Source organism: Vicugna pacos, chromosome 1 (assembly GCF_048564905.1).
Source record: "Vicugna pacos chromosome 1, VicPac4, whole genome shotgun sequence".
NCBI lineage: Eukaryota > Metazoa > Chordata > Mammalia > Artiodactyla > Camelidae > Vicugna > Vicugna pacos.
The window spans coordinates 74,993,046-75,005,814 of record NC_132987.1 but is presented as its reverse complement, the minus strand read 5'-3'; the positions used below and the strand labels follow the sequence as shown (position 1 = coordinate 75,005,814).

At 33.0% G+C, this 12,769-nt stretch overlaps 1 protein-coding gene across 6 annotated transcripts in view; it reads left to right on the top strand.

Annotated features, from left to right (window-relative positions):
* The window catches only part of NECTIN3 (nectin cell adhesion molecule 3), a 128,781-nt gene that overhangs the window by 42,663 nt on the left and 73,349 nt on the right, over positions 1-12,769 (top strand). For all 6 annotated transcript variants that reach the window (XM_072965493.1, XM_072965500.1, XM_006217326.4 and 3 more), the window contains exons 3-5: positions 4,716-5,012; positions 8,123-8,240; positions 12,010-12,161. In XM_072965493.1, the coding sequence (XP_072821594.1) occupies positions 4,716-5,012; positions 8,123-8,240; positions 12,010-12,161 (567 nt within the window). The remainder of the gene's footprint in view (positions 1-4,715; positions 5,013-8,122; positions 8,241-12,009; positions 12,162-12,769) is intronic.

The following is a 12,769-nucleotide window of genomic DNA, read 5'->3' as shown; positions in this document are numbered from 1 at the left end:
TACACTAAATGTTTAAGGAGCGTATAGAAATGGGTTAGTAAATTTGGTAGTTTAGAAATGTTTTGTAGAAAAAAATAGTTGAGCAAGCCCTTGAAAGGTGGGTAGGTTTTAGGTAGGCCAAAAGGAGAGTAAGTGAGCCAATGCAGGGAGGCAGAAAACAGTACATATTAAGGCAGAGTTTCTTCAACATTGGCATTGTTGAAATTTTGGGCTGGAATTCTTTGTTGTGGTGAGCTGCACTGTCCATTGTAGACTATATAGCAGCATCCATGGCCTCTACCTGCTATTTGCTAGTAGCACTTTTCCTCAGTTGTTCAACTTAGAATATCTCCCGACATTGCCACTTATTTCTGATGGACCACTGAATACTCTGTTGATTGTTGACAGGACTAATATAAAATACAAAAATTAAAGGCTGGAAAGGTAGAGTAGGACTGCTTTAAAGTGACCTGAATATTAAGATGGGGAATTTGAGCTTTATTTTACTGAAATGAAAACTTGGTATACACTTCTGTGCTCTTTCTCACCTTCCTTCTTTTATTCTCAGATTCTTGCAATTTTAAGTGTGGTTCATGAACCAGCAGCAATGGCATCGTTTGGGAGCTCATTAGCAATATAGAATTACAGACCCTTCCCAGACTTGTTGAGTAATAGATCTACATTTTAGCAAGATCTCCCCAGTGATATGTACACACAGTAAAGTTTGAGAAACACTGCTTTGACTCTTCTCATCTTGATTAGAGGGGTGCCTAATTCATAGACTTGATATAGGGAGTAATGTGATGAAAGTTGTGATTTAGGAAGATCAGTCTGGTGTTTTCGATGGATTAAAATGAAAAGAGGTCTTGAAATTGTAATGCTTTAGCCATGAGGCCATGAAAGCTTGAACTTAATTTTCTAATTTCTGCCACTTGAGTGAGGAAGGGAACTATTACAAAGGAAAAAGTAGCAGAACTTTGTAACTGACTGGATATAAGAAACTAGGGAGGTTTGAACAATAACAAGTTTTGAACCTTGGTGATTGAGTAAATTGTTACCATTCATTTAAATGGGCATGTTTGAATGAAAAACAGATGTTGGGGATTGGGAGAATGAGATGAGTTCAGTATTTTGTTTGTTGAATTTGATGATACATAGAGAAAAAAATCCCAGATAGGCGGTTAGAAACTATAGAGTCAAGTTTTATATCAAAATTGAATAAAATTAGGGATCATCTAGGTAGTAGTGTTTATCAGATAAACCAATTGGTTTAATACCAATTTAGTACATGTGAGAGGAAACTTTTGAGGCAGAGGAAAGAACCAGCAGAAAGAAGTAGGCTTAACAATCCTGGCGTTAATACAGGGCTGGGAAAGCTTCATGTTCCTCTCAGTCAGAATACAGGGCGTAGGTAGCATCTTAAGCGGAAGCAACAGCGGAACTGCTAGACAGGGAAGGGTACAGAGAAATTAACTAAAATGTTGAGGTATATGAGAAAAGAAACTTTATAAAGCCAATAACCTCTACAACCAGGAGATTGATTCCTTTTAGAAGTAGTGGAAATAGTTTAAGTTTCTCCAACAAAAGCTTCTAATGATGGCACAGGTTGGTCACACAAACTCTCCCATGGTGGGGCAGGGGATGGGGATGAAATATAAAAAGCAGCATTGAAAAATTCAAAGAAGCAGCAACGTAGTGAGGAATATAGCTAGGCCAAAATCTAGGAAAAGGCTAAAACATGGAAATAAGCCTAGCACTGAAAGCTGAAATCCGTATTCAACCTTGGGGACATTTGACAATTCAGAAGAAACACCTAAGATGATGAGCTAAGATTTTGAGATCCCTGAGAAGTAAGAGAGACAAATATCTGAACGTAATTCTACTCAAGGTAGGATGTCTAATAACCCTTCTTATATTCTCTTGATACCGAAAGGCTTGTATTTTCAGAATTGTAGTACACCAGCAGCAAACCAGCCTTCTTACAGACTTCTGGGCCTTGTTTATATCACTTGAGTAGTCTGAAATTAGGAAGATCCTGAACTGGATAGTGTTTCTCAGGCGCTAGCTTAGCAGAAGAAAACACAAATCTTTTCTGAAAGAATGGTACCTTTATTCTAAGCCTCAAATTATTTCTACCTTAATTATTCAATCACAGGCTTATCATCTGCTTGAATAATCAGACATATAGGTAAAGAAAACCCCACAAGCAGCAGCCACACAAACAAGACAACAGAAACAGGCCTGCATAAGATGTTGGCATTATCAGACACAGACTATTAAACAACAGTGCTTGCCATTTGAATAAGTCAATCTATAAAATTTCTGCGGAGAATAGGAAACTATACATAAAAAAATTCATATACTAATTTGCCCTTGAAATAGAGAAGTATTTCTTAGTACACGTGTATGTTGGAGGTATTATGGGTTCAATTCTAGACCACCTCAATAAAGCTAATTTTATAATAAAGGGAGTACCACAGTAAAACCATCACATGAATTTTTGGTTATCAATGTTATAAAAATTATGCTTTTACTGTATTGTAGTCTGTTAACTGTGCAATGCCATTATGTCTAAAAAAATGTACCTACCTTAATTTAGAAAACTGTTGTTAAACAATGCTAACCATCATCTGAGTCTTCAGACAGTTATAATCTTTTTGCAGTAGTAACATCAAAGATCACAGATCATTGTAACAAACATAATAATAATGAAAAAGTTTGAATTATTGTGAAAATTACCAAAATGTGACACAGAGATAGAAAGTAAGCAAATGCTGTTGGAAAATGGTGCTGATGGACTTGGTCAACTTATGGTTTGCCACAAACCTTTAATTTGTGAGTAACGCAGTATCTGTGAAGCACAGTAAAGCGAAGTGCAGTGAAACAAGGCATGCCTGTATATAAAGGCAGTCAACTGATGAGTTTTATAGATTTGAATGAAAACTTCTGCTTATCAAGACACAGCATAGGGTAAAGATACAAGCCCTAGACTGGTGAAAGATATTTGCACATATACTTGGAAAAGGCCCCCTTCTCCCATATCAATAAGAAAAAAAAATTGGCTTTAAAAGCTATTTTGCAGAAGAAATTCCAAATGGCCCCAAAACATGAAAAGATCATTAACCTCATTCTTAATCTTAGAAATTACAAATAAGATCCCAATGATATGCTGTTACTTACTTATAAGATTGGCAAACATTGAGAAATCTGACAGTATCACCTGTAGTGAGTGTTTTAGACCGATCAGAGTGCTAAGATTGGGAGTAAATTGGTACTTTGGGAAGCTTTTTGGCATTATCTGCTAAAATTGGAAGTAAAAGTAGTCATAACAGTTTCAGTATAAGGGAAAAACTAGAGAAACTTTTGTACAAATATAACAAAATACACAGTAACAGAATGTTTCCAGTAAAATTGTATCAAACAGGAAATAGCACCTATGTCCAACAGTAAATGAATCATACAATAGTTAAAACTAATAATTTATACAATTACATGCAAATCTAAATGACCTTAAAGTAAAAAGTTAAGAAAATGAATTGCAAAGTAATCAACTAAGATGCTCCCACATAAATGAATCTCAGGAACACAAAATTGAGTCAAAGAAAAAATATTAAAAAATATAGTCTGATTTCATTAAACAATACATGTGTCTGATTCTGTTCATTTAAAGTTCAAAAGCAGATGAAATTGTTGTTTAGGTTTGCACTTGCTAGTTGTAGAACTTTCATGAAAAGTAAGCAAAAAGTTATTTCCAAAGGTTAGTATAATGGTTTCACAGTTGAACAGGCAGGGTGTTATTATGAAGACGGGGCATATGAGGGACTTGGGAGGTGCTAATATTTTTTATTAAGATGTGTGGTGGTTACATGAACGTTTGCTGTAAATTATTCATTACATGTGTTTCAAGCGCTTTTCCTTTTGTTACTTTTATAATAATACATCTTAAAAAGAGTAAATGCTTAAGGAGGATATCCCTTAAAATATATTACGAAACAAATATGTAGATAGCAATCAAGAACAGATGACATTGAAAGAACCAACTGGAATCTTGGAAATGAAAAAAAGTCTTTCAGATAAAAAACATAATGTATGCAGTAAACTAGGCTTGAGCCAAAGAATTCATGAAGTGAGTACTGAAGAATTTATATGGAAAGAAGCTCAAAAAATTTGCTTGAAAATGTAAGGAGATAGCTAGGATATATGGCGGGTAGATTGAAGGGTCTAACATTAAGGTTACTTCCACTGCTGAGGCGCTTTCATACCAGAAAAAAGATAGGTAGCATGTAAATTCCAATAGACATAACTATTAGTGACATTATATTTTAACAATACCTATTTTAAATGTTTTAAACAATTTCTTGCAAAATGAAGCATTCTATATTAAAACCACTTTTTTTTTCTCTTCAGAGTAGTAGTACCCTTAACTTCATAATGGAAATGATCAAATTCACAAGAATTTTTATTATATACTAATTTGGGGGAAAACTCACTTGTCCCTGTAAAGAAAAGTGTATCTCTACCAAAGAGAGCCATCTTTGTAATGGTTATTGGCTTCTTGTTTGTCCTGGCTCATGATCTTCTCTTGTTGCAAGAATCCATTTGGTGTTGACATTACCTGTGTGTATTTTTTATATGCAGTTGTCTCTAAGTTTATGAAATATGGCTAGATGTGGCTTGGAAGGATGTAGATATACTCTTAATTGAAAAGTAACTCATTTTTTTTTTAATTTAAACAGTTGAACCCACTGTGAGCCTGATAAAAGGGCCAGATTCTTTAATTGATGGAGGAAATGAAACAGTAGCAGCCATTTGTATCGCAGCCACTGGAAAACCAGTTGCACATATTGATTGGGAAGGTGATCTTGGCGAAATGGAATCCACTACGACTTCTTTTCCAAATGAAACAGCAACAATTGTCAGCCAATACAAGCTTTTTCCTACCAGATTTGCTAGAGGAAGGCGAATTACTTGTGTTGTCAAACATCCAGCCTTGGAAAAGGACATTCGATATTCTTTCATATTAGATATCCAGTGTAAGTAAACGATAACATTTGCTTTTTAAACATGTCATGCATTTTAACTTTCTTTGACATAATTCTGTATCAAACTGTTTTTAGTTTGAATATTTAGTGTTCAGATACTCTTACAGATTTTCCTTGTTGACATTTTTTTCTTAATTAAAAAAATATTTTCATGGAAATTTCATTTAACCAGAACTTTTTTTTTCAGTTTGTAAAGATGGATAATGACTTTAAAGTTGCTGTCCAACTTAAAATTATTCAACTTTGTCCTTTTTAAACCTTAAAAATAGGCTGGATTTAGGTAAATTGTGGACATTTATACCTCAAAATTTGCAATACTTGGAGAATAACGGCTGCTTCTCCAATCCAGTTAATTTAGCTCTTACTGATTTTTATTGATGCTACCCATGATATTTTCAGCAAAAATCTTTTATGTTGTAGATGCATTTTAATTAGTTTGAAAGTCTGTAGTTTTTCAATATTATTTCTAATCTGATTTTATTGATCATGTTATATAAGATCCTCATAAAGGTAACACAATATTTTAAAGTCATCATTGGGATAATAGTTGTTATAGATAAGATTCAAAACTGTCCATTCTTGTGCTTTTATTTCTTTTGTTAAGATTACTCTCTTGTGTATATGTGTGTTTGTTGATATACATGTGTGTGTATACTTTTTCCTTTTCTGCAAAGTTTTTCATTTTAGATACATTTTTTGTGTAGCATTTAAAAATTTGCAGCAAGAGAATAAGAGTGTGCAGGTAGTTTATAGCAAGGATAATGAAAATTAGGCAGATTAAAGATAAAATAAGGAGATGTGTTTAGGTTCTGCTGTCATTTCTATCCATGCACAGGTCATAAACCTAGACAGGTTTTTGAAGGAGATGTTCTATTTTTCATTGTTACTGTTTTGTTTTTTGATATGACATACGTGGAATTTTAAGTTACACATATTCATTACACTTGCTGTAATGATTTCTAAAGGTAATTCTGAGGATCTTTTCCAGCATTTATAGAGTTAAACTTGAGAAGCTTTCTTATGTGAATGTTATTGCCATTGTATTCTTGAGGCTGATGCAATCATAGTAGTCCCTCTTTATCTATAGGAGATTGGTTCCAGCACTTCGGTGGATATCAAAATCCAAGGACCCGCAAATCTTTTATATAAAATGGCATAGTATTTGCATAAAATCTGTGCACATCCTCCTGTATACTTTCAATCATCTCTAGATTACTAACAATGCCTAATACAATGTAAATGTTATGTAAATAGTTGTAAATTCAATGTAAATACTATGGAAATAGTTTCTGGTATGTAACAAATTCAAGTTTTGCTTTTTTGAACTTCTTGGAATTTTTTTTTTCCTGAATATTTTTCGTCCACAGTTGGTTCAATCCACACATACTGAACCCTAGGATACAGAGGGCTGATGTAACTTCTTTTCCCCTCACTTAATCTGGAGAACCCAGTTAAATTTTTTCATTATACTTTTCTTATGTTGCTTTTACATACTCTTAACTTTTCCCTTTTTCTTACACAATTTAAATCCCATTTGTAAGTACCATTGATATTTTTCTCATACATATTTTTTCTTCCCTGTGTCTAATAATGACTGAAATTTTCTTCAGCTATGTGTACTGTTACTTTTTTGTTTGCCTGAATGCAATTCTAAATATGTAAAAATATTTATTCTGTTGTGAGTCTTTATAATTATGGCTTAGATTTATTGGCTTGCTCCTAAAATGTTCTCAGAGTAATTTTTTTCCTATTTTTAATTGGGACCTATAAAACATTGAACAAACTTTAAGGAGATAAGATCTATGTCCAAAATTCGTATCTCAAATTTTAGAGGTATTCTTTGGGGATACTTTAACACTTACCCCCTCCTTTTAAAAGAAGTTAAACTCACAGATATCTGTACTGTTCTTTCAGCAACATTTTTTAGTTACCAACATTAAGTTAGAAAAATGTTTGTTAATTCTTGGTAGTATCAGAGCAGGAGTTTGTTTTTTTAATTACTGAAGTAATTGTCCCTTAGTATAAAGAGTAATTTTTTATCATGTTTTTGTAAACCGTGCTTGACAGTCAACTTTCCCTGCAGAATTAGAGACTGATCTGGCCTCTCCCTAACTTCCCATCTGGCCATGTAGTATTTATCTAGTTTACTATGTAGCTCACAGAAAGATGAAGGGTCCCTGTGCCTGCATAAGTAACATTTCTTTACCTTCTCTCTAAGCATCCTGTTCTTTTCCTTCTTGGCCCTCATAACAGGTTTTAGTTAAATCTTCCCTGTTACTATTAGAATATAAATTTTATGAATACAGAGTCTATATATGTACCAAACATCTAAAACTGTACCTGTCACTTTTAGGTACTAAACAATGTTAGTTGAATGGTTGGTAAGTATTAAATTTTATCGTTTGAAGGTATAAATTTATAATACTGGTAAATATGGATAATTGCTCATTTAACTAATTATATTGCACATATGCTAAAAGACCTTTGGGTACATTGAATGGATAAAAGTTCATGTTTTAGAGCAGTTGAGGCCTCAGATAATTTACTTAAGTTGTAATTATAGCCTTAGAAAGTTTGTCACATCTCTGTATGCCCAAAGGGTATTAATTAATTGTAATATAAGGAATCTAATTTTGTAATTGACTTGATATCTCTTAGGGTATATTTCCTTTCAGATTAAACATTTCTTTAAAGACAGTTTTACATAGTGACTTGGTGCTTAAATGCTGTGTCTCATTATCAAATTAACTACTGTGTTTTCTTTGTTCATGTTTCTTTACATATTTTATAATAGGACTCTTTTATTTTGCTTTTGGTAATTATAGATTTGTGAATATTCTTACACTCAGTGTCCATAGTAACTAGAATTGTACATGCTTATAATTGCCCAGTGTTTGTTGTTCACTGTCCATTCAGTCACTCATTTTTTTAAGTCAACCAGTACCTACTGAATACTGTATTCCTTATTGGTTATGTATAATGAGAGAAGGAAAATCATTTCTGTTCTTCTAAAGTTGTGTATTATGTTAATGCTTTATTTTTGTATATTATACCTATCATTAACAAAAGATAATCTATCCTGTCATACATTTATTTTATAGATGCTCCTGAGGTTTCAGTAACAGGCTATGATGGAAACTGGTTTGTAGGAAGAAAGGGTGTTAATCTCAAGTGTAATGCTGATGCAAATCCACCACCCTTCAAGTCTGTGTGGAGCAGGTAATGTTAGATATTTCTAAAGGGAAATTATTTAAAAGTCAAAGTATTCTTAAATGTATATTTAAAGTTGTGTTTATCAATGTGATACATGACTATAGTAATAGCTGGAAATTAAATAAAGAGTTTCTAGATATTCTTCTGTCCCATGTCTCCCTACCTTCCTGCCCCTATAGTTCTGTTCCTCAGAGTGTACTTTAGCAATTTTAGCAATTTCTTCTGGTATTTACCATTATAGGTCTTAAACTACTGCTTCTTAATTTACTAATTTTTAATGTTGTCTATGGACTTCTTACTATGCAAGATGAAAATTTAATTTTATATCTACCCCTTCACACATAAACATACCCGGATACTTATTCCTGCCCTTCATAGTCCCAATGAAATTAAGCTAATTTAGTTAAACTGTGTAATCATTGCCTCCCTATGACAGGTAGATATTTGCAAAGAGCTAAGTGGTATAGTGGAATTCTGTTTTCTTTTGGTTCTAAAGCTCTTCGATTTCCATAAGACTAATAATTGCTTCTTTTTTACTTGTGTAGTTTACTGTCTGGATATCCTCATTTCTCTTTATCTGTGGAATTTCGAACTGTTTATACTGAGATTTTCATTCACATTTCTCAATTGGCACTATTGCCTCCTTCAACCTAGAGACTTGTTTCTGTGAACTATGGATTCTTTTTCTTTTTCTTTTCCTTTTTTCTTTTCTTTTTTGTTATTTCCTCTGCCTTTTCTTTTCTGTTTGCTCATACTGGAATTCTTATTTATTATATACTAAACATCCTTTCTTTCATAATTTTCAGTTTTTAATATTCTTCTGAGATTTCTTTGATTCTGCACCCACTCCCCCAGCATTGATTGAAAATTTTCTTTTGGCATATTTTCAGTTTCTAAGAGCATTTTCTTATTCTCTGTTCATTTTTATAGCATCCTTTTCTAATTTTATGGATATAGTATCTTCTTACTAAGGATACTAGAATTATTTCCTCTACAAAGTCGTTTTCTGCTTCTTACATATTATTTCCTTTTTCCTCCAAGCTCTTTTGGTTTTTTGTCTGGTCTTTCATTTTGTAGATATTCTTTAATTTTTTTAGTTGCCCAGTCATTTCACAGTGATGCTTTAAAATAAAATGCTGAGTGGAAACTCTGTAGTGGGAAGTACTTATTGGTAGATTCCACTTAGAGTGATGAGGTAGAGAGGAGGTTATTTCCCTGGAGAAGTTTCAGATCTTACTTATGGAAGAGTGGAGTACTCTTTTTTTCCTGGCCATTCAATTTATTTATTGAATTAACCTTCATCCTTTTTGCCTAAAACATAAATTTCTGGTGTCTGTACAGAGTTGGGAGGAGTCTATTGTTTTGCTTTTTTCAGCTTTCAACTAACCTCCTTGTTTCTAGTCCTCTGCCTCACTCTGGCTTTCTATAATACAGTAGTTCCAAGTCTTTCTTGGGTTTTTTGGACCAAATTGGCTGCTTTCTTATCCATATGCCTCCTGCAAGCACTTCTTCAGCCAAAAGCAGAGCTTTTCAACCTTGGCGCTATTGCCATAACTGGATAAATCTTTGTTGTTGGAGGGAGTCCTGTGAACTGTAGAAAGTTTAGTGTCATCTCTGGTCTGAGATTTTCATTCACATTTCTCAGCGTTTACACTACTGCCAGTAGCACATGCTCCCCCAATTCCCAGTTATGACAACCAGAACTGTACAAAGATATGCCAGATGTCCCCTGGAGACAAAAATCACTCCTGATTGAGAAATACTGGTCTAAAGCATATATTTTCTTCATCTGTTTTCTGTCTTCTAAAAGTTTGTTGAAACATCGTGAATGATGAATTCTGCCTCCTGTTCTCTTTCTCCTCATTGGTTTTTAATAGCTTTTTAATTCCTTTACTCGTTTTGGGTTGTATTTTGTGGGAGCAAGGAAACAGTATATTTGGGCAATCTGTTGTCTTTAAGCAATAATAGAATTTGGAAAGTAGAGAGGCCTTCCATTTATATTTTCTTAAAAGCAGAAGCAGGCATTGGTTAAGATTTATGATGGGGTATTTCTAAAAGTCATGTAATTCTGAGTTCTCATCCTGGTTTCTGTACTTGGAGATGTCTTTTTTGAGTTGTTTAGCCTTTCTAATCCTTTGTTTCCTCATTGATAATAGTACCTCAGAGTTTTTGTGAGAGTAGAGACAGACAGCGAATATAAATCATGTAACATCGGTATAAACATAGAAGGTGTTTAGTATGTCATTTGTTGTGAGTTTAATATGATACTTAGGTCTCTCTGTCTATGGCTTATTTGAATAAACAACTTTAAAGAATTATAAGCCATTGTTATATTTATCAAAATTAGAGATTAGAACTTTGGGCCCAAAATACAGAGCTAATTGGTAAGATACATAGGTTTCATATTCACTTCTAACAGAAGAGTTCACCTTTTGAAAGCTGATGCTTATAAAAATTTTCTCTCCAGAGTCCTCTTAAGAAGAAGGTGTGGGATTTTTGTTTTTGTTTCTTAAATCATGTAAGAATATTGCCTTTATCCTTCAATGCTAAATTAAAGTCGTAACAACTGTAGAAGATTTTACTGATTGTTCTTTTGCACACTGCTCTTGGGATCCCAGAGCGGTCCTTCTCTCTGTTCTCCATTGTTGATTTGCTTCTACTTTTTTATTATTCTTCGCTCTTATTCCCTTTGTAATTAGTTGTTAATTTCCTACTAATGTTCTCAGATCACTGAAAACAAGGACTAAATCTTATTTACCTGTGCATTTCAGCTACAACAGCAGATCAGGGTATGGTAGATAATAAGTTCCTAGTAATTAAATAATGATGGCTGAGTGAGTGAATGAATTTTTTGAAAATCTGCTTAGCTCAAACTATAGTAGTTAGATGCCTGAGTTTATTCACTTTTTATCCTCTTAAAAAATAATTTACGGGCTATAAAAGCACTTTTAATATTTTTTTTTCCACAGGAGATACCCTAACGTTGGAAAAATGATGTTCAGCAGTATACTTAGTTCCATTGCACTGAATGGTTCTTGAGTTCTTATAGTGGGATTTTTATTCTTGTTGTGATTTATAGTAATACATAACACCAGACAGGACCTCTTAGCTAAATGAGTATAGAAACCATTTAAAGAGCGTTGTTATTAATACCAAATGGTGCCTTGGTTTTTATTATCACAGATGCCCATCTTACAAATGAAATTACTTTATAAGAAGACCCTTGTTAGTGCTTTAGAAACTAACCATCTTTGGATATGACACAGTAAAGTATTGCTCAGTATTAAAGGATGCTCTTTAAATATATTACAGAGGATGCTATAACATTATCATGTACTTAAATGAGATGACTTTTCATTAAGAAAGTTGTAGATAAGATATATCATGAATAGATCCACAATTCACTGAGAACTATTTTAATTCTTTCGATGATGTGGGTATGTCTTCAAATAACATGTATTTCTAATTTTCTATTTTCTATTTCTTTAAAATCACATAATTTTTTTCTCCCCTCCTGTCCTCTCCAGTATGTTAGCCTAGCTATACTTACATTAATTGATACTTTGAAAGAATGGATATTCTTAATGGGCCTTATTATTTCATCTTTATTAAAATGAAAATTCATAACTATTACATGCTTTCATTTCATAGTGTATTTTACTTGAAATATGCTGGTTCTTTTACTGACATCTCAAAAGTGTAATACCTTATTTGAACAGCTGTCAATGAATAGAATCTGAAGCTATTTAAAATAATTTCATACTTTCTAATCTAGGTTGGATGGACAGTGGCCTGATGGTTTACTGGCTTCAGACAATACTCTTCATTTTGTCCACCCACTGACTTTTAATTATTCTGGTGTTTATGTCTGTAAAGTGACCAATTCCCTTGGTCAAAGAAGTGATCAAAAGATCATCTACATTTCAGGTAAGTTACCATCTACTCACAAAATTATTTCTATAACAACAGTCATAACAATAACACTATGTGATCTAGATGGTAATTTATACTTGTGAAAATACATATTCCTCAGTGTGAGATTTTCCAAATAATCTAAAAGAAATATAATGAAGTAACCTTAACCGAAATACATATATAAAATGACACTCCTTTATTTAGTGAAATGGCAAAATGTCTGTGCAGTAGGTTTATATACATTTTAAGACCCATGCATATAGTGAATTTTTTTGGTTAAATAGTATTCTTTTTCTAGGTAGTGTGTGTACCATTCCAGGTTCTTTCATATTTACACAAAGAATAAGCATTGAGTTTTTTGTTAGTTTTTGGTAGCTACTCTGCACACAAATGTGATAAATAAAATGGGATATCAACTTTGATGACCTTCTTATTAAATATCATTGCCACTCAATATGGGACTATACCATATTGGATTATTAAGAGGTGAAGTAGGAATACTACTGAAAATGTTCTAATGAAATAAAATTTAAGATGTTTTTTATGGTCAGTCCTTAAGCCACTAAGAACTTAGATTTTTCACATTCTATTTGTTCCACTGTGAATATTTTGTTAATTTG